General features: G+C 35.4%; 1 protein-coding gene across 16 annotated transcripts in view; it reads right to left on the reverse strand.

The window, feature by feature from the left end:
* TAF2 (TATA-box binding protein associated factor 2) overlaps window positions 1-19315 on the reverse strand; it is a 73097-nt gene that overhangs the window by 14796 nt on the left and 38986 nt on the right. For all 16 annotated transcript variants that reach the window (XM_023750943.1, XM_023750944.1, XM_006085244.3 and 13 more), the window contains 9 exons: window positions 19108-19217; window positions 17399-17464; window positions 14603-14855; window positions 14167-14307; window positions 12038-12148; window positions 9942-10135; window positions 9007-9146; window positions 7677-7746; window positions 3800-3909 (listed from right to left, as the gene is read on the reverse strand). In XM_023750943.1, coding sequence (XP_023606711.1) covers window positions 3800-3909; window positions 7677-7746; window positions 9007-9146; window positions 9942-10135; window positions 12038-12148; window positions 14167-14307; window positions 14603-14855; window positions 17399-17464; window positions 19108-19217 — 1195 coding nt within the window. The remainder of the gene's footprint in view (window positions 1-3799; window positions 3910-7676; window positions 7747-9006; window positions 9147-9941; window positions 10136-12037; window positions 12149-14166; window positions 14308-14602; window positions 14856-17398; window positions 17465-19107; window positions 19218-19315) is intronic.

Genomic DNA, 19315 nt, shown 5'->3' on the forward strand with positions numbered 1-19315 from the left:
GATTGGCCCAAGTCAATGACAGGCCAGATACCAGAGTTCTTTCTCACTTTCCTTTTTTTCCCCCCAGTAGAGCACTCCAGGTAGGTACTGCCATCAAATAGACCTGACTGACAAAGATAAAAATTGCACCTAGGGTTAGGTAATTTATATAATTTCCAGGCCAAATTTAAAATAATCTAGAGCATTTAAAACAAGTGAGAAGCAATACATAAATTCTTCCAGATAAGAAAACAAACCTTATAAATATTAAAATTAGACTGTGGTTTCAAAAGAGAGGCATAATATTTAAAAAGAAACAAGAAAGAAGCTGTTACAGCAAATTTTGGACAGCATAAATATTAAGCTTTGTGATTTTCAAGAACAAATATTAGAATAAGAAAATAAATTATAATCGACTAGTGATTCTGATGAGATTTACTCTAGTAGATAAGTAAATATTATATTAACTAGAAGCTCGTTGCATGAAGATTCGCACAATAGGCCTTCCTTCCCCTGGCTGCCGGCACTGGTTTTCCTCCAGCACCCGGGACCCAGGCCTTTGGTCCGGCCGCAGCAGAGGCTTGGCTTCTCCCCTCCGGCCACAGCGAGAAGCCAAGCCTCTTCAGTCTTCACTCCGGCCCGAGCCTTCAGTCTTCGCTCCGCACCCGCCTATGCAAATTAACTGGCATCTTTGTTGGGTTAATTTGCATAGTCACTCTGATTGGCTGGTGGGTATAGCGGAGTGACACCAATTTGCACTTTTCTCTTTTATTAGTGTAGATTATATGCAAAGGTAATCCATACAAAAGGAATTATAATTTTATGGAGTTCATACTACACTACACTGTGCTGAGGACTCTGCATGCCACACTGCTGTGAAGGAGCTACCGTGAATCCCATCTGAGACATCTTCATTCTGCCATTGTGTATAAAGGTAGCAGAAACATAGCACTGTTAGAAGCAAAAGAAAGGTAGGAGGATAAGGTTTTTATGCCCTAAAAACCATAAAAAAAAACCAAAAAACACAGAAATGGGAAGAACAGTACAAAATGAAAGAATTCACACTGGAAATCCATTCCCTTCTCTGGAATATGCATATCTGGACACCTTACTGGCCTGGCATTGCTTCATTTTTGTAGGCCTTCATTATTCTTCTCCTCAAAGCATCAGAATCCTGGGCCTTTCACACAGATGATGGAGGGGCTCAACCTCTAAAACAGTGGTTCTCAACCTTCCTAATGCCCACAACCCTTTAATACAGTTCCTCATGTTGTGGTAACCCCCAATTTCATTGTTACAAATTGAACATAATTAAAGCATAGTGATTAATCACAAAAACAATATGCAATTATATATGTGTTTCCTGATGGTCTTAGGCGACCCCTGTGAAAGGGTCGTTTGACCCCCAAAGGGGTTGCGACCCACAGGTTGAGAACCGCTGCTCTAAAAGAAGGGAGGGATCCTGACAGAGCAGCTAGCCCTGTGTCTATATATTCGTGGGTGTAGCAAGAAAAGGAGTAAATCTTAGGCACTGTATCAGTTAGAAAAACAAGAATGGTTTAGGGTACATTTGTACTGGAAGAAAACCCTGAAGAACAATATCACCTTATTATTTATCTCTGCTGCCATCCTGACCATTTTGTTACAGATGTCATTGAAACCAGTTAAACAACTGAATTATTTTAATTTAAAAACTATTATTTTAATTTTTAAAAGCAAATGGAAATGTGTTTTCATAAGCTAGGATGTTGTTTTGTGTTTTAAAGTCAGATTAAGGATAATTAGGCAGCATAGTGAAGGCTGCTAAATTTCACTAAACCACTACACTACAGCTTTTTACTTTTTTTTTAATATGATTCTACTTTTTTTTTTTTAGAGAGAGGAAGGGAGAGAGAGAGGCAGGAGCATCGATGAGAGAGAGAAACATCGATCGGCTGCCTCTGTCTCCTACTGGGGATCAAGCCCACAACCTGGGAATGTGCCCTGATCGGGAATCGAATTAGTAACCTCTTAGTTCATAGGTCGAAGCTCAACCACTGAGCCACATTGGCTGGGCTATGGTTTTTACTTTTTATTTCTACGTGGGCTTTTTGGTTTGGGTTTACCTTTAGTTTGGATGGAGGAATGAACATTATTGTTTTGTTTCTGAGGGAGTTCCTGATGGTGTGTTTTCCTTCAAATAATTGATTTATAAATATTAAAATTTAAGGCTACAAGAGAGCTAAAAAATGGAATAGTGGTGCTTCTGTTAAAATTACAAAAAAAAAAAAAAAAAAAGATAAAAAATCAGAACTGCCCTGTATTTCAAAACCATGGAATAAAATCTTAAAATGGTTGTCATTATAGTGGAATTTAAGTTGAACAGCATAGTGGGAAAAATCACTTCTGCTTAATTCCAGTTAGCTGTGTGATCTTGGGCAAGTCAATTGTCTGGGCCCTAAATGAGAGCAGTTAACTTAGCTGGTCGTTAGATCCTCCAAGATCTAAAATGCTAGGATTCCAAATCAATCAATTCCACTAGACCCATGGTCGGCAAACTGCGGCTCGCAAGCCACATGCGGCTCTTTGGCCCCTTGAGTGTGGCTCTTCCTAAGCCTTAGGAGTACCCTAATTAAGTTAATAACAATGTACCTACCTATATAGTTTAAGTTTAAAAAATTTGGCTCTCAAAATAAATTTCAGTCGTACTGTTGATATTTGGCTCTGTTGACTAATGAGTTTGCCGACCACTGCACACACTAGACAGAGGCCCTGGAACAGATGCCAATGTCCGTGACAGCATTTTGAAGACCCTCTCACCCCAATCACTGACATGGCAAGGAATGCTCATCTATAAATATAAAAGGCTAATATGCAAATTGTCCACTTGGGAGTTTGACCAGGAGAGCGGGAGTTCGATCGCTCGCTATGACATGCACTGACCACCAAGGGGCAGCGTGGAACATAGCAGGCTACCTGCAGCGATGGCAGGGCACTGAGGGAGTGAGGGAAGGAGGAGGTGGGGAGGCCAGGCCTAGGGACCCTACCCTATATGAATTTCGTGCACCAGGCCTCTAGTATATTGATAAAACAGTCATCACTTTCTTAATGCATCCATTCTGTCTTCATTGGCAGTGAAACTTAGGGACCAACCCTGCTTACCTGGAATACAACTGCACTCAAGAAGAAAGGAGGAAACCCAGTATTGATGTTCTCTATTCAAATCAGAAAGAATATGAAGACAAACCACTAAGCAAATCCAGTCCTAAAAAAGATCATCTCTTCATTTTCTGAAGTAATTGCTATTAAAGCTGATCAAGTCAAAAAGCTGCTAAGAAGAAAGTTCACTTTGAAAGTCACTTTTTCAAGACATTTTTCAATAATGTCCTTATAGATAGAAGCTTGAAAATGTGTATGAAGTGGGACCAAAGGGCAGTTCTGTCCCATCTTTCTGTCCATCTTACACTAAGTAAAAAACAGCAAATTTCATTTTTATTTGTATACATATGTAATTTCCTAAGAATAAAGGGAAAAGACTTATTTTCAACCCTTTGTAACCTTATGAAATAAAAACAACAATAATACTTGGCAGGTTAATATTTAAAGCTCTTTAAACATCTGAGACACTTTCACATAAATTAATATTTTTGTTTCTTCAATTACCCTTTGGGGCAAAGTGAGTAAATATATCCTTAGCAAACCTTATCACATCCACCACTGTGAAGGTAGATGTGTTAAGTAACCTACTTAAAAAAAGAAAGAAAAAAGTATTGAAAACCTGTTATAAAATGAAAATAATCCAGTCATAATTTTGTTTTTTTGAAAGCTACTATTTTCTTACCCGAATTCATAAGTTTCCAAAGTTGATCTACCAGGGCTTCATTGCATAAGGGAGACTCCATGTTCTTAGTAAATGGTGGGTTCTTAGTCAACATGTGTAGAATCTTATGTCTGGAGGAAAAAAAATAAAATTTTGCCTATCATTAAATTAAAAAATTTGAAAATTACCTGTAGTTCCTTCTTCCTATTTTATCATCTACCTTCTTTAGAGCTAGCTTTGTGCCTGAGTTTCATTTCAAAAGGTGTATATTACTATATACCTTTTATACTGTTTTTTGTTTTCCCCCCCGCTAAATTCTGGTGGGTTTTCTTTCTAAAATTGCCTTACTGTACAATGAGATCTTCTAAAACCTGACTCTGTGTATTCTTAACCAATCATTCCCTGCCTGCTTCTAAAATGAATGTATTACTCTCCTTAGAAAAGTTTTAAGAAAGAACTGATCAGAAAATATAAAAATCTTAAAATGGGACAAAAAAATCACATATAGGCCAAGAAGTCTACATTTGAGATAATACAAATGAATATAAACTTTGTTAATATAGTTTCTTTGTCAAGCATGGAAATGTGCAGAAGCATTTCAAATATGGAGATTGCAAAACGTTTCCTCAAAATAAGCTGAGATTTAGAAGAGTCAGTTATAACAAAGATCCATACAGATGGCAACAGTTATACTCTGCTATTGGGAGTTTTTACCTGAACATATGGAGTCTTCTGAAAAACACCATAAAAAGAGGATAGAGAAAGAAAAGAAGCAAGGAGGCTCTGACAGTAATTTAACATTTAGTGAAGGGATAAAAGCCAGGCCTATGATGAGGTCTGAGAAATTCAAACCTCAGAGTAATGGCATGCTTGGATATAATGGAGGAAAAAAGAAACTGAGGTTATATTTTTTATTGATGCTAGCAAAACTTTAAAAAAGGTGGTGAACCTGGGAAATTTTTATATTTAATTGTTGGTGGAAAGATATCAAATCAGATTAGTACTTGAGAAAGAGATGGGAGAAAAATGGACTAGTAGGTTGTAGTTAAGTTACTTAATCCCTTTCGGATTTAATTTTATGTCTGTAAAACTGAAATATGTGGACTCTCACTGTTAACATCCTTTTGTGCTTTGAAATTTTAAGACCATATGAAAGACTACTGAAAGGCTATGAGAACAAATAAAACTTTATGGTATTTATGCAGATCAGTACACTCTTTAAAGCCATGCCAAAGAATTGTAAAGGGTACTCTGGGGATAACTTTGAAATTATTACTAAAAGAGCAGTAATGATTAATATATGTATTACTTTTAACAATTAAACGTTTCTTTAAATACTCAAAAGGAGATAAAATTTAAGGAAAGAATGAGAATCTTATGTTTAATTTTTGCAGAGATTAAATATCAAAACTCACCATATGTTTCAGACATCTGGAACAAACCAGAAGCAAATCCTAAGAAAGTCATGGGTTTATGTCATATTGACAGCAGCCAAAACATCGTATTATTTCCCTAGACAATTGAACAGTTTTTTGGTGGGCTAGTCAAATACCATTGTCAATCACTATCTATAGAAAGGGAGTCAAACCGAAACCAAAAAAATATTCAAAAACTCCCATGAAAAAAAAGCATAGGATATATGTCCCTTGAATTGATAAACTGTGATCATATGCATGCTTGATTCCAAAATAAGAAGATAATCCCATGTCATCTTTAAAAATAGCCTACTTAACCTAATGCAATATAACTAATAGATACTATGTTATTTGTCAATTATACTTCAATAGAGAAAGAAAAAAAGAAAAAGAAAAGATGGAACAAAGAAAATAAGACTTGAGTTCCTATTGAAAGTATAAAACGCAGAGAAACAAAAATAGAGATAGATGTCCCAAGACACCAAAAAGTACACATAAAGTAACTGCTGTGTTAACACTTACTGCCATTAAATATTTTTAAAGACGTGTTGAGTTTTTTAATTGATTTTAGAGAGAGGGGAAGGAAGAGGGGTAGGGAGACAGAAACATTGATGACAGAGAAACATTGATCGCCTGCCACCTGCAAGCCCTCTACTGGGGACCGAGCAACCCTGGCACATGCCCCGACTGGGAATCAAACTGGCAACCTCTTGGTTCATGGGTCGAAACTAAACCACTGAGCCACCCTGGCTGGGCAACATGTTGAATTTTTTAAACTATGAGTAAACTATGGGTTAGATGATTTTAAGTAAAGCCTATTGGTGCTCTAAGTGAACCACATGAATTAAAAAGAAAACATGTCAAAAATAATCATGAAATATATCCTTAAAGAGATTTTCATCTCAGATTATAAATATTAGAGCTCTTGAAATTTGAATGATATTAACAGTTCTACAACAGTATTTCAAAAGCAATTATTTAGACTGTACAACATATAATTCAGAAATATAAAAATTTCAAATATTACAGAATTCAAAACCTGCTTAAAATGGTTTTCAAAACACAATTCTAAGATCTCAGAAATATGAATCTTTTTTTAAAAAATATTTTTATTTATTTCAGAGAGGAATGGAGAGGGAGAGAGAGAGATAGAAACATCAATGATGAGAATCACTGATCGGCTGCCTCCTGCACGCCCTCTACTGGGGATCAAACCAGCAACCCAGGCATGTGCCCTTGACTGGAATCAAACCCAGGACCTTTTAGTCCGCAGGCTGATACTCTATCTATCCACTGAGCAAACCAGCTAGGGCAGAAATATGCATCTTAATGTTTGTTCTATTGATGTGTATTGAAAACAAATGAATACATGGTAAGTTTCATTTATTCTGTATTTATACTTTCTGTTCCTACTTGCTATCAGTAGGATATAAACTTTCAAATGCATGAGCTCTGTCAGATAAGAGATATAGACAGGTCTTTTGCATATCATCTTTTATATAAATATGTATTTTAGAATGAATGATTATAAGATTTTTGTCCATGTAACCTTTATCCTTATTATAAAACAATCACACGACAAATTATTTAAAATACAATTTAGATCACAAATGAAGAACTATAAAATATTAACAGCAAAACTTTGTATAAAGAAGACTTATGTAATAAGCATCATTTAAAACACTTAAATATAAGGTCACTTAACCAAAGAGCTGAAATGTCTTATGTGAATTCCTCATGCTCAGATACATTTCAGTGAGGTTAGAAGGCAGAGTTTGTTTGACTTTTTAGAAGAAAATAACTACCTGCCAACTGGTGTGTAAAGTTGAGCCACACAATTAATATCTAGTTCTATGTTCTTGTTTCCAGTTGGAATGGCTACAACCTAAGTGACTTTCCAGCTCCCAAAATTTATTTTATGAAATCATGTTAAAATGAATAAAAATTTTAAGTGTTTAATACGTGCAAAGAAAGACAAAAATGATAAAAAAATAATCCTATTTGATTAAACCATAAACATCCTACTTTGCAAAAGAAAGCAGAAGAAGATTAGAAGGAAATACAAAAACACAAATAATCCCGCCTACTTAAGAAAAATTAAGATTTTATATGAGATAGAAAAGAACAAATGGAATATACCAAAAAGTTGCTCTTAATTATTTTTAAAGTAAGTTCAGCCAATCAGTAGAGGTTTCATAATTTTGGGTACATAAGGGATCCTCTAGATGCACTACAAAAGCTTTCCTTTAAGTTACAATAGAAATCATATGTAAAGTTACAGAAAATAAGTTTTATTTATTAACAACGTATTTTTAAACGACTTCTCAAAGCCACATCAAATTAATAAATTTAGAAAGGGCGTGATAAAAGCCTAACATATTCCTATGTTTTCAAAAATAACAAAGACTTTTGCATGTATAATCTTCTGAAATTATTCAATTTACTTTAGGACTTTAAAAAATAATTATAGCACAAAAACTAACCTTACATAGGGTACAGGGTCATTCTGAATCATATTAAGGAGCCACTGCAGTTCTTCATAACTCCTGTCCACTGAAAATAAAAATAAAGAAATATATTTGTTGCAATTATAACCAATTAAACAAGTGACAGGCAAGGAGTTCACACTTAGTATTAGGACTCTTCCTTAGCTGGATTTAAATCAGAGTTGAAAGCTGCAGACAACTTCTTTACATTTTTTCCCCATGTAATAGACCACTTCGTAAATTTTATAAGTATTGTGCTCTATGCAGCCAAAACATAAAACAGGACCAAGTGTATATTTTTCATTATAGCTCAAATCAATGGCAAATACAACATAAAGCAAATTATAATTTATTGAGCCCTAAACTCTAAATGGACAGAATGTACTTAAATAAAATTGTGTTTCTAGAAGCATAAATCAAATTATAGAGAAGTCTGATACTCAATGGTATCTCAACTATATTATTTTTTTAAAATAGTGAACTGTTTTTGCCCAAGTGGTTTCTTTCATCTAAGACTAAAGAGCAGCCTTAACTTTTCAACATAACATAAAAAGCAATTACAAAGAAAAGTGCTGTAACTATATTAACCAATAAAATGACTCATTAGCTATTCCCATTCACCTTTTCAACAAGTTTTGCTATTATGACTTGAAAAGCTTTATTTTAATAATTTTATTTCTAATAGTTTCCATTTTCAAATGATCTTCAATTCATGGATCACATTTAGACACCTCTCAATAGCTTAGTTCAATTTCACTGACACCCTATCACAGTATTCTATTACTTCTTGGATTATTTCTTTTCTGCCACCTGCTCCTTTCTTCATGACTTACATTTCATCTCTTTATATTTCTCCTCTGTATTTCTGAAAATGTTTTAACTCTGTAGTTTTCTCTTAATTATTTTTGGCCTTATTTTCCAACTTTATAAAGCCTTGCTTAATCCCTGTACTGAAGCTCCTGACGATGTCTCTTGCTCTACTTTCAGATATAAATCTGAGATAGGAGCATGATGTCTTCTTGAATCCTTCTTATATAGTTAAAAATTTACAAAAATCTCCTATTTCTTAAAATAACTCATAATTAAAACTATAAGAATGGTATACTGACTTCTTGGAAAGACCAAAGATATCTACTTATAATTTTATTCTTTTCCCTCACTTACTAATTCTTATAAGAATTCTACACTGACCACAAAATCAGTGAATTAAGAATTTTAAGTTAAAATTGTATTTTACATAATAAGAAAACCGCAATATCTACAACTGACTTTAAATAGTAAACATTTCTTTCTAAAATGATATGAACAAATATTTCTAAAGCATTACCTTTAGTATAATCAACAACTGCTTCCAGAGCTGCTATCCTAATGTCCACAAAGTGGCCATATTCTGCGTAGGATTTAAAAAGAGTTGGATCGCTCGGAACATGACCATTCTTCTGAAGCACTCGTATGGCTCTCAAACAACTAGGAAAATAGTATTTACAGTGAAATTCTTTTGTTAAAGTAGTCTGAGTCAAATTTGTTTGCTAGGCATTAGAAATTTATCTGTAACAGTGAACTAAAAAAATTGACCTGATTTGAATCCACCTTTTAATTCCATAACATTAAGTTTTTGCAACAATCATAACAATTTTAAACATCTAAATCCTATGAAAGGAAAATAAATTTTAAAACTTATTTGTAAATCCAATTTCAGGTATTAATATTCTTATTATTTTCACCAAAAGTTTTAGTAGTTATATAGTTTAATAAATAATAAATGTGAAAGGTTAAATTGTTCACAATGTTTGAAACAGTGAATCAACTTTTTTTAGCAAACTCCTAAGGAAATAGAACTTTTTGATAATTATATACAAAAAAGTTGAAAAAAGCAAAAAGTCATCTTAAAAGAGTTTAATAGAAAAATGCTTATATTATATCCAATGAGATAAAATATTTTGCAGACATAAAAAATAATGCTTTTGAAGAATTCCTGATGACATGAGAAAGTATTTATGATATAAGCAGAATGCAAAAATTATATGTACAATATATGTCCAGTAATTAAACATTTATATTGTTACAAGAGGAAAAAAATTAGAAGGCTACTCTCCAAAACAGTATTGTAATAATTTATCTGTGGATGATAGAACCATAGGATCTTAATCTTCTCCTTGATCTTTACTGTATTTCCCAGTTTTCTATAATGAAAATAAATTTGCTTGTAATTATAAAACAAATGACTTTAAAGAATAAAGAAAATGTAAAGAATCATCATACCTCACAGTGATGGTGTGTCTATAACTTGGAAGAAGTTTTTCCATATTCAAAAACCTGGTGATTTCTTCAAGAATGAGTCGCACATCTGGATTTAAATTATCTAAAGTTCGAACTTCATTATTCACACTGACTGCAGGTGTAACAGAGTTGGCAAGGGCATCAATCATTTCTGCACGATAATAGTTATCTGAAAACTAAGCCAAAAAAATTATTATATAAAGATAAAATTCACGCTTCTATTAAAAAATTAATAAAATAAAATATTTAAAACCTAAGACCATAATTTATCTAAAAACATAAATTGGTAAGTACTCAACTCTGTGTTTTGCATAGAGTCACACATAGAAAAAAAAGTGAGATTCATTAACTAGTAATATAGTAGTTAACTCAATAAGTATTTACTATATGAAAGGCACTCTTATAGTAACCTAGCCAGATTTCTCTAAAAGGAAGACCAAAGTCCATAAATCCTGCTGGTAATACAAAGCTTCAAATCAGCTACTTAGTGCTTTCCTCTCACATATAAACATATAACCAAAGATCACTAGATATTTCAGAAAAGTATCAACATAAAAAAGACCAGAACAAACAAAGGGGAAAACGCAACTTGAAGGAAATAGAGTATTCAAGGGGGAAAAAACATGCAGGTGGAAAAAAATTCAAAACTATCATTAATATTGTCTGAGAAATAACCAAAGAGATGCCTCCCAATAGTAAAACATTTTAAAAAGAAAGAAATATGCAGAGAATCAGGATCAAAATTAAACTGAAATATTAAGTTTTTTAAAAAAAATAAAGTTTTGAGCAGAAGTAAAGTGAGAAAAAAATAGGAAGGAAAGCATAAGGAAATTGGAGGGTTGGTGTAGAAGACATAGCACAGGAATAATAGGAGTTTCTAGCAAAAACAGAGAAAATGGAAGAGGAAACCGTAAAAAAAAGCTAATTCCTAAACCCATATCGCAGTCAATTCCCAGAGAAACAATTGATTGAAAGGCAATCTGGGTGTGACTTGATTTAAACTCAGGAAATCAGATACTCTAGCCTGGGAATCTGAACATGGAGCAAGTGAGTTAATTCTACCACAAACTGCCAGGGACGGAAGAGGAATACCTACCCCCTTTTGACTTACATTGTGGAGGCAGAACCTCACATGGATACACATGACAATAGAGTCCCTAAAGAGTCCTATGTTCAGATACTGAGCAGAAAAAAGAATATGGCACACAACAACAAACAAACAGAACCAAGTGTACACTATGGGAAAAGTTTTGTTTTCAAACCATTTACAGATTATTTTCTTCAAGTATTTTTATAGTTTCATTGTTACCTCTGGGAACTACTTTGCCCACAAAGCCCATTTATTTAACCACTATTTCTGACTTAAGTGTTTAGATCACAGAATGAACCCACAAATTAAAAATGAGGAGGGGGTGTAGGTAAAGTAGGAAAACCAAAAGACTTTAAATTTATCCCTCAGACCCAGCTGATCGGTGTTTCTCTCACATCGATGTTTCTAACTCTCTATCCCTCTCCCTTCCTCTCTGTAAAAAATCAATAAAATATATTTTAAAAAAATAATAAAAATAAGTAAATTTATCCCTCAGACCACATCCAATTCTCACAGATACTAGAATCCTAATTGGACAAGCTAGATTATCTGGTAACAAGTAAGGTGAAATAACTTGAACCATGGCATCCAATAGCTTTTTGCTAAATAAATGAATAAACACACACAATGGTTTTTAAAAAATCAAATACATCAATGAACAAATTATCCCAAAAGGGAACTGTTTTCTAGTAAAATAAAAAAGGAGCAAAAATAAAGTTGGGCTGTCAGACTTTATCAAAACAAGTTTTAAATGGCTCTCCAAAATTTGAGGCACTACTATCTCCACATTACAACAGTTATGAGGAACATTTAAAAACCAACTAATCTTGGTTTTCATCCACTGGTTATTATAATAAATCATGTTTACAGGCTTCTAATGCTAGAAATTTCAAGTACCAGGGAGTCAACAATGATTTCACAGTCTAAATATTTCTTTAAAAACAAAATATCACTGGATAGTTTTATAATAATCATTAAGATTTCTTACCTTATTTTTTCTGTTGTCATTGTACTTGATTAAGTCTAAAATAAATGTTAAGACTTCTTTGGGACAAAGGTTGTGAACGTCTCTCAATAGAGCCATTGCAACTGGCATAGTCTACAAAAAATAATATTTTTAAGTATTATAACTCAATTCATTACTATAATTCATTGAATTCAGTGCATGTTAAAAAAAGGGCTATTTTAGTGCAAACACAGGTTTCTGGATGGAGCCTAACCCCCCCGTAACTCCCAGACCTTCCCACTAAGAACATGTGCCAAACATTCTAACAAAAGAGCTGAGCAGGAAACCAAGGGAGCTGAGTAACTGGATGCACTCTCTAGCCCACATGCCTCTGTATTCATTTGTCAGAGGAAATATACGTCATGTAAATGATATATTCAGCTCTGGGTTTTACAGTCGAAAAGGTATGGGTTTTAACATTAGATAAACCATTGTTCAACTCCTACTCTACTGCCTACTAAGATGGGTTATTTTAGCGAGTTGCTTACTAAAAAGCCTCACAACCACACAACTGTTTTCAGGATTAAATGAAATAGTGACTGAGGCATACAGTTCAATCATCAGTCTGAGTAGACATTGATTCTCCAATACCACCCCATCTCAGCTTAAGGAAAAAAGGTAAATTATCTGAAATCCAGCCTAACATTCTCCTTCCCAAATTTTCACAGGCAACTTTTCTAAGAAGGTGGAAGCCTGACTCACACAGTAAAAATAAATAAATCAATAATAAAATAAAATAACGGGATGCCACAAACTTCTCTGATCACACCACTATAGGCTTTCCCCAAACTGTCCTGAATCTGTTTTAATGATGAAATTCACTGTAAATAATATATTATGACTTCCACTCTTAGCAGGTCTCTCAACATTTCCAAGTAATCCTTTTACTTTTCCCTTTATCATATATAATGCTTAACATCTCCTTCAACAGCTATCATGTCACTTACTTTTTAAAAAATATTTTTTAAAGATATGTTTTTATTGATTTCAGAAACAGGCAGAGGGAGGGAGAGAGAGATAGAAACATCAATGATGAGAATCATTGATCGGCTACCTCCTGCACATCCCCTACTAGGTATTGAGCCAGACAGGGAATCGAACCGTGACTCCTTAATTCATGGTTGGCAATCAACCACTGAACCACACCGGCCTGGCTCATTTCACTTACTTTTAATCTGCTTTCCACCTGCCTCAGAAAAGAGGGAGCTTCTTACCTTTTCTTAAATTAACCTCCCAACTGTGTCCCACACCTTAACACCTTCAGAATTCTCTCCATCTCTCTAATATTTACTGGCTCCCACTGAATATTTCATCCCTCTATCCAAAATAAACCAAACCCATAATGTCCTTTACTCAGGCCTGCTTTATTCTCAACATGTCTCCATTCTCATACTCTTCACCCCCAAACCAAGAAAGATTTTTCTATTTCAACTTCACTTTTCCTTCTAGTCCAATCTAGTTCATCTAATCACTGCCTTCATTATTAAATTACTCAAAAAATTTTACAAATGATTTCCAAATTGCCCAAATGTTGACCACCCTGCCATCCTCACATTCCCTCCCAAAACAGTGACTTCATCACATCCCCACTTTCTAAATTATCATTTATAAAAGACTTACTGTGTGATAAATATAATCTAAAACATTTTACATGCTTGATCTTAATTAATTCTAAAAAAGATAAATTTTACAATTGAGTAGACTGAGGCTTAGAGGGTTAAGGAACTTGTCCATAGGCAAACTGTCAGTGAGTAACAGGGCTGGGACTGACGCTAGTGTGGTGTGCTGCTTGTCTCTTACTCAGATATACTGTCCACATCCTAGGGCTTACCCATTCCTCCATCCTCAACGTAACCAGCCCAAATTCAAACTATCCATTTCTATTTATTTTAGTATTAATGTGGATTGTGAGTTACTTTCCACCGCTCATAAAATCAATGAGCAATCACTTAATTAAAATTTTGGAAAAAACTTTAGAAACAAAAAGAACAAAGGCAAAACCTTTAAGAATAAAATAAACACATCGATTATTTGAATAGTCTCCAAGTTAAACTGAGATATACAGATAGTGGCATAAAACAATCATAGGAAATTTGGAAAGTAAACTGTACCTTTTGTAGAAAATAACTTTGAAAGCTCATAAAGTTGTTTGTTTTCACAATGTTTGGACAAGTTTTACAACAAAACATTCTAGTAAAGAGTGACTTCATGGCTGGTGGTCCTGTCCATGTGCTCACCATTGAATTTGCAATCTGCAAATAATTAGAAAACAAAGTAATTTCCATCACCACAGCAAACATATTTTTAAATAAATAAAACAGCTTTCCAAAAGTTAGCAATGCAATTGGATTAGTTTTTAGTAACTTCAATTCTTAGAAATTTAATACATTTTAGCCTTCCATTATCATTTCTAAGAAAATATACAAACTTACCCCCCAAATTCTTATGTACACACCAACCACTGATCCACACTGGCCAGGGCAGAGTTCTATTTTTTTTAATATGCAGTATTCAATCTTGTTTTCTTTCTACTGTATGTAATCTCACCTTTGCAAGGCAGAAGCAAGCTGACATTCTTACTCGGTAGAAACACTGCTCTTGTTCTAGAATGTCAGTGAGGGCAAGCCGCGATGCTGGTGTGGGGAACTTTTCCAAGGCCAAGATGGACTCTTGCTGTGCAACCACATCCCTCTCGTAGCGGAGCTGGTACTGCCACATGAAATCCGCTTGCTCAAATTCTACTTTCCTCAGGACTGACATATCGGGGTCTATCCTTATCCACAGCAAAGGGGAATCAGCACTGAAAGAAAACACAACTTTCCTTTTTATTTATTTTTTAATTTTACATATTCATAAAATAGAAACAAAGCATTATTAATCAGATTCTCTTCTACATGCAGTATTCAAGTCTGCCTGGAGTTTAATGTATCCATTTTTTAAAAATCACATTGACAGCTTTCCCATTATGTTTAACTTCAACACAATGTCTATCTATATCAATCATGTTGAAAAGATCTCCAAGGATAGTAAGACAATTAGCTGTCACAAAGAAATTCCATCTGAAATTATTAATTTGGGACTTTGATTTGTGATTACATAATGTAAAAAGGGGAATAAGAACAAGTTTTTTCATTTCACTTCCTGTCGCCAAATAATTGACTAAGGCTTTAAGGGCCACCCCTTACTAGAAATCAATCTGTGACTAAGAAATGAATTATTTTACTAAGTTATTTGTTTAACTGACTTTTAGTATTTTATTTTTTTAAAATGCTAGACTCATAATCACCTTTTTCAAACAGTAAGTTATAAAATCATAGTTTGGAAATTCATCCAATACCACTGATTGCTTACTATAGCCAAGGCATGTGATACGGAAAAAATATAAAAACAGTCTATAAACAGCAGTGATATTTGGCAACCAAGTTAGTAAATAACTGCAGATGTTTTATAAAAAAATATACAGGCACAATATGGATGGACAAAAAGTTTAAAATTTTAAAATAATGATATTTAAATTGTGTTTTGCAAGCACAGAGATCCTTAAAGTACCCTGAAGCCTTGTCCAAAGACATAGAATCAATACCACCTGAGAGCTCATTAAGAATGAAAACACTTAGAACCCACTAGGCACAGCGCTCAGTCAGAAACTGCATTTCGAGAAGATCCCCAGAAGTGTTGACATGCATGTTATAGCTTGAGAAGCACTGGTCTCAAGGCCAGCAGGAGAGCAAGGAAGCTGCGTAAACCAAGATTGTGCCCACCTCACCACCACCCTGTATTTCCCCAGACTAGATTTACTTTTCCCTCTTTCATTATATTTTTAATTTTATTTTTAAAATTAAATTTATTGGGATAACATCCTATCTAATAAAAGACAAAAAGGGTAATTAACCATACCTCCGCTATGCTTCCCATTGGCTAATCAGGGCGATATGCAAATTAACTGCCAACAAAGATGGCAGCCGGCAGTCATGCAGCTGAAGCGAACATGAGGCTTACTTGCTCCAGTGATGGAGGAAGCCAAGGTTCCCGGCCTGCTGCGGCCCGGCTCTGAGCCCGAAAGCAACAATGTTTCAATTATAGAAGCTAAACAAACCCCAGATACCTGCTTTCAGCCGGCCGCGGCCTCAGAGCTGGGAGCGCCAGTGACAGCAACAATGTCTCAATTATAGAAGGTAAATAAATCCCAAAATAAAAAAAAGAAGAAAAAAAGAGGCTGGGAGCTTCAGTCACCCACCAGCCTGAAAACGGCCCTCAGCCCCTCACCCAGACTGGCCAGGCACCCCAGTGGGGACCCCACCCTGAAGGGGGTGTGACCAGCTGCAAACAGCCATCAGCCCCTCACCCAGGCTGGCCAGGCACCCCAGCGGGACCCCCACCCTGATCCAGGACACCCTTCAGGGCAAACCAGCAGGCCCCACCCGTGCACCAGGCCTCTATCCTATATAGTAAAAGGGTAATATGCAAACTGACCCTTACAGCAGAAAGACTGGGAATGACTGGTCACTATGACAAACACTGACCACCAGGCAGCAGACGCTCAATGCAGGAGCTGCCCTCTGGTGGTCAGTGCGCTCCCACATGGGGGAGCTCTGTTCAGCCACAAGCCAGGCTGACGGCTGCCAATACAGCGGTGGTGGTGGGAGCCTCTCCTACCTCCTCAGTAGCGCTAAGGGTGTCCGACTGCAGCTTAGGCCTGCTCCCCGCTGGCAAGGGGATATCCCCCGAGGGCTGCCGGGCTGCCAGAGGGATGTCTGATTGCCATCTTAGGCCCAATCCTCTGGGGAGCAGACCAAAACCAGCAGGTGGTCATCCCCCGAGGGGTCCCAGACTGCGAGAGGGCACAGGCCAGGCTGAGGGACCCCCCAGCCCCGAGTGCACAAATTTTTGTGCACCGGGCTTCTAGTTGGTTAATAACACAAGTTTCACTACCTAAAGTCTAATCTCCTTCTGCCGCCCTATAGTTGACCCCCTTTACCCTCTTCATCCTCTTCCCCTCTAGTAATGACCATATTGATTGTGTCTATGAGTTTGTTTGTTCACTTGCTACTTTTTGTTTTATATCTCATGAGTGAAATCATATGATTCTTGTCCTTTTTCACCTGATTTATTTCACTTAGCATGATACTCTCAATATCCTTCCATATTGACACAAATGGCAATATTTCATCTTTTTTTATGGCTGAGATGATTTTACCTAAGATTTGTTTTAGCATAAGGTTCCATTGCCTTTCAAAAGTTTTCAAAGCACTAGTTTCAGGACATTTATATACTTTAAGATGTATATAACAAGACAAATGAGAATGTAGAAAATATATCCTTAAACTTAAGTAACTAACTTACTCCATTGCAGAAAGATCCATATCAACTTCCTCTCCATTCATCAGTGGAATTTTCTTCTTCTTATTCCTACATTTAAGAAAAATTAAGTTTGAAACTGTGACATTTCCAGTTCTGAGAAGAGATAAAGAGCAGCCGAAAATCAAGTTAAGGATTTCATGCAACATTGAAAGATAGCCTAAGGAAGAAGGAATAGTAAATGTAATGGAATTTAATCACCACAAAACTGATTTTGAAGCTGAAGGAATGAAGTGAATGAAATTGAGATGTCACTGTGATCAAAGTTTAATGAAAAGAAGAAATATAATTAAATGTCAACTTTAAACATATTCCCAAGAACTGGTAGCTACAGTTTTATGTAGAAAAGATAAGAAAGCTATCAATAAAGAAATCCTTTAAATTTTTTTTTAAAAAAAAAAAAGAAAAGAAAATCCAGCACTGGCTGGTGTGGTTTAGTTGGTTGAGTGCCATCCCATGCACCGCAAGGTCAGTTGATTCCCCTTTAAGGCACATGCCCAGGTTGTGGGTTCAATCTCCAGTGGAGATGTGTATGGGAGGCAACTGATTGATGTCAAAGGTAGAGAGCATAAAAAGAAAGAGGGCCTGGCTGGTGTGGCTCAATGATTGAGCATTGACCTATGAACCAGGAGGTCACAATTCAATTCCCAGTCAGGGTACATGCCCAGGTTGTGGGCTCGATCCTTTGGCATGCAAGAGGCAGCAGATCAATGTTTTCCTCTCATCATTGATATTTCTCTCTCTCTCTCTCTCTCTCTCTCTCTCTCTCTCTCTCTCTCTCTGTCTTCCTCTCTGAAATAAAAAAACAACATATTTTTTTAAAAAGGGGGAAATTTCCCTTTGAACTAAGAAAGAATTTTCAGAGAAAGAATAATTACAGATTCAAGGAAATGATTGGGGGAAATTCTTGAATCAAGTTCCCTGAAAGCTGTCAAAATCAACTGACACGCTCATGTCTGAGATGACCTAAATGTAGACATGAGTATAGACTTCTGTACCTGGAATTTTGATATTACTACACATTACTACAGCAAAGCACAAAAGTATGCTCATCTTTCACTGTTCAGAGTACATGCTACTGGCTGAGTTTTAAAAAAGTGATAAAGAAAAATACATTAAATAAAACATGAACTGCTGGACATCTCTAAGTAAACTGGTATTGTGCCCTTGAGACAGTAAGATTGTTCTGTAAGGGCATGGTGATACAGGGACAGGGGAGAAAGCCACATAGTGTAGATGATGTAGGGGCTTTCATGACATATGTATTCAGCTCCTTCCCTTATACCCAATGATCATTTCCCCAATATTTCCTGTAGATATTAATCCAATGAAACTAATAAGAATAAAACTAAGCAATTTATCTTGAATTTTTCCTTGCTCCAAAAACTCAAATTTCTATTCCACCTCCTCCTGTCCCTACAAAAATAAGGATTCTCAAACCTAAATTGAAAAATTAATTATTTAATTCTAAGGTAAAAAAATGTTGTCAAAAACAAAAAGCAAATAAAGAATGTTTGGTAATACTAACATGAAGTAAAATGGCACGGGGGGGGGGGGGGGGGGGAGAGATACTAGATAACATGTTCTCTACCTAAAAAATAGGTACACATTAGGATTTTTATTTTGGCATTTTAATCTGTGAAACTTACAATTTAATTATAAACTTCAACTTATAAATATGATCCAATGCCTACCTTCTGCTTTTGGAATGGCAGGGTATATCATGTTTAAGGCTGTTTTCTTCAATTTGCAATGTATGATTGAAGGATCCATCTAACTCCTGCACTGTCACTTTAAGTGGTCCCTTTAAATTAAAGAAACATAATGTTCATAGATAGTGCTAGAAAAATACCAATATGTACTCTTACATGTGTAGGTATATGTATCAAAATATAAAATAAT

Source organism: Myotis lucifugus, unplaced genomic scaffold (genome assembly GCF_000147115.1).
Source record: "Myotis lucifugus unplaced genomic scaffold, Myoluc2.0 scaffold_17, whole genome shotgun sequence".
NCBI lineage: Eukaryota > Metazoa > Chordata > Mammalia > Chiroptera > Vespertilionidae > Myotis > Myotis lucifugus.